The sequence below is a fragment of the Chlamydomonas reinhardtii genome, chromosome 8 (genome assembly GCF_000002595.2).
Source record: "Chlamydomonas reinhardtii strain CC-503 cw92 mt+ chromosome 8, whole genome shotgun sequence".
NCBI lineage: Eukaryota > Viridiplantae > Chlorophyta > Chlorophyceae > Chlamydomonadales > Chlamydomonadaceae > Chlamydomonas > Chlamydomonas reinhardtii.
In genome coordinates this window covers 241,975-244,324 of record NC_057011.1, presented here as the reverse complement: position 1 = coordinate 244,324, position 2,350 = coordinate 241,975, and the positions used below count along the sequence as shown (strand labels likewise).

Below are 2,350 nucleotides of genomic sequence, written 5' to 3'. Positions count from 1 at the left end.
CGGCCAGGCGGCGCGCCAGCGGGGTGTGTGCGGTGTACGGCACCATCTGGGTGGAGCGCAGGCCGCTGCTGAAGCGCCGCGCGCTGGCGGCGTCGCGGGCAGTGTGCTCCTGGTGCCTGTGTGTGGGGGGGGAGGGGATGGCGGGAGGAGGGGGGGTTGCTAAATGGGGCTAGTGGGGACCTGTTGGCCGTTTTAACAGAGTTCAGAGTGGCTGTGGCTGTGGCTGTGGCAGTGTGCCCAGGGAGCGCAGGAGCAAATTTGAGTGGTGAGGGAAGGGGCCTGGTGGTGGTGGTGGTGGTGGTGGGGGCGGCTGGGGTGTGTGCAAGTTTGACCGCAGGAGGCCAGGTGGAGGCCGGGGGGCCGATGGCAGTTGTGGACCGGGCAGTGGGCAGTTGTCGCCGAGCTCCAGCGCATAAGCAGCGTAACTGATGGGCTGCCCCCTGACGCTGGCTCCCTGACCTCCAGGCGACGCCACGCGCCGCGAGAAGCGCGTTCGCGCTTGCCAGCGCAGGCAAAGCGACCGAAAGCTTCTATTCTTTCCCGCGCCTTTCGACATGCCGATTCCACAGGTCGCTCACCTAGACGTCGTGATGGACGTGATGGCGCTCTTTGCCTTTTCAATGTAGCCGCGAAGCACCTCAGGGTGATTGTCTGGCTCCGACACGTCAAGCACCGCGACCGGATGAGAAAGAATAACAGCCCGGAGCCTCTTGCATGAGCAGCTGGCCAGGCAGCGGCTCCTGATGCCTGCTCGAGCAAATATGTCATTCAGAATGCTGTCGTGAAGGCGGAGAAGCGGACTTCGCGCCTCCGCTGCAACATCACTCAGTACCAAAGAAGGGTTTGCGACAGCCATGCTGCCTTCTTATTGTATCACAGGATTTTGTTATTATAGTTACTGGGGCGTATCGGCGTGCGTGCAAGGGTGTTCAAAAGCCGACTGGGGGAGAATGAACCGTCAAAAGTCGCCTGCGGCTTTTTGGTGCGGTCAGAGGGTCTGGCCAGTGCCGTGCACATCAAGTCAGTCCGAGCGTGCTTGAAGAAGTCAGCTTCTTCTGATTGAAAGTCGACTCCAATCGCTAGTGAGTCACAACTTGTGAGGTCATACACCACACTCGCGCTCGGCCGAATGACGCCCGCCCCGCCCCCCCCGCCCCGCCCTAACGGCTCGCCTGCTCCCCATGCCCTTATGCCTTGCGGCATCATGTTTGACAGCTTGGGCAGCTTTGGTACAATACGTGGAGTGTATCCTCGTGGAGTGTATCCTCGTGGAGTGAATCCCGTCACTGTCACAACACAAGTGCGCCAGGTCTCTCCAGCTACCACAACACACCGCCGTGTCAGCGCGCCGCACCTCCCACTCCAGCCATGCCCCTCCGCTGCCCCCACCAGGATCCAGCCACCGTCAATGTGCGGCCTCGGACACCCGGTGTGCACCGGTCTGCGAGTGGGAATGCGATCAAGACTGCGGCGCCCTGCCAAATGCCAACCAACAACGCCTGACACTCGCAACATGCAAAACAGCAACGCCCCATCCCTCCACGCGCTCAACTTTTGCCGGCAACTCGATTGAGCGCCCCTAGGGAGGGCACCGCCACACCGGCACAAGCCTCCGGAAAGTTGCCGGTAACATTGTGCACTGGAAATTCTTATTGACCATGGCATGTTCATTTTGCTCCTGGCATCGCCACCCGGCAGGCAGCGCAACTGCCAGCCGCCAAGGCCCGGCCGTGTCCGGGTGTCGTGGGCGCGGCCCGCGCTCTGCCTGCCCCTTTGCTCCCGTGACCCTGCCTGCTCCGGGCCGGCCCTCCCCCCTGCCACCCTCACCTCCTCCAGCCAACAAACCCTCCGGCATCGCCACCGCCGCCACGGCCTCCATCCGCCTCTTGACCTGCAGCCTCCGCCTCCGCCTACATGAGTGCCGCCACGCGCCGCCGCTCCGCCTCCAGCTCGCCGCCCCGTGCCGCCGCTGCCACCGCCGCCGCGGTGTCGGCGTCCACGTTCCGGCGCACCTGGGGATAGGGGTGGGGAGAGGTTCCGCCACAACCATTGAGACCGAGGACAGGACGCTAGGTGGTAGGCTCGTGTGGTAGACTCGGCGGCATGCGTACCAGCGTGGAGGCGCCCCGGGACGCCACCTGCCACCCCAGCCGCCAGTGGGCAGTCGCGTCTGTCCGGCTGGAGGCCCGTACCCCCCACCCCCCCCCATGTGCACGACGCACGCATGGCCCACCCGTGCCGCCCTACATGCGTGCACCGCCGCACTGCCGGACCCCCACGCCCCGCGCCCCGCGGCGTCTCAACCCCAGACCACAAACACCCCTCCCCTCCCCTCCCCTCCCCTACCTCC

General features: G+C 64.8%; 2 protein-coding genes across 2 annotated transcripts in view; both read right to left on the bottom strand.

Annotated features, from left to right (window-relative positions):
- The window catches only part of CHLRE_08g358553v5 (uncharacterized protein), a 5,942-nt gene extending 5,007 nt beyond the window's left edge, over positions 1–935 (bottom strand). Inside the window, exons 1-2 of the mRNA XM_043064736.1 lie at positions 579–935; positions 1–116 (exon numbers count right to left, since the gene is read on the bottom strand). The exon at positions 1–116 is cut by the window's left edge and continues 120 nt beyond it. The gene's annotated coding sequence lies outside the window, so the exon portion shown is untranslated. The remainder of the gene's footprint in view (positions 117–578) is intronic.
- Positions 936–983: 48 nt separating this feature from the next.
- The window catches only part of CHLRE_08g358552v5 (uncharacterized protein), a 7,382-nt gene continuing 6,015 nt past the window's right edge, over positions 984–2,350 (bottom strand). The window contains exon 10 of the mRNA XM_043064735.1: positions 984–2,012. Coding sequence (XP_042921736.1) covers positions 1,911–2,012 — 102 coding nt within the window. The 3' untranslated portion in view covers positions 984–1,910. The remainder of the gene's footprint in view (positions 2,013–2,350) is intronic.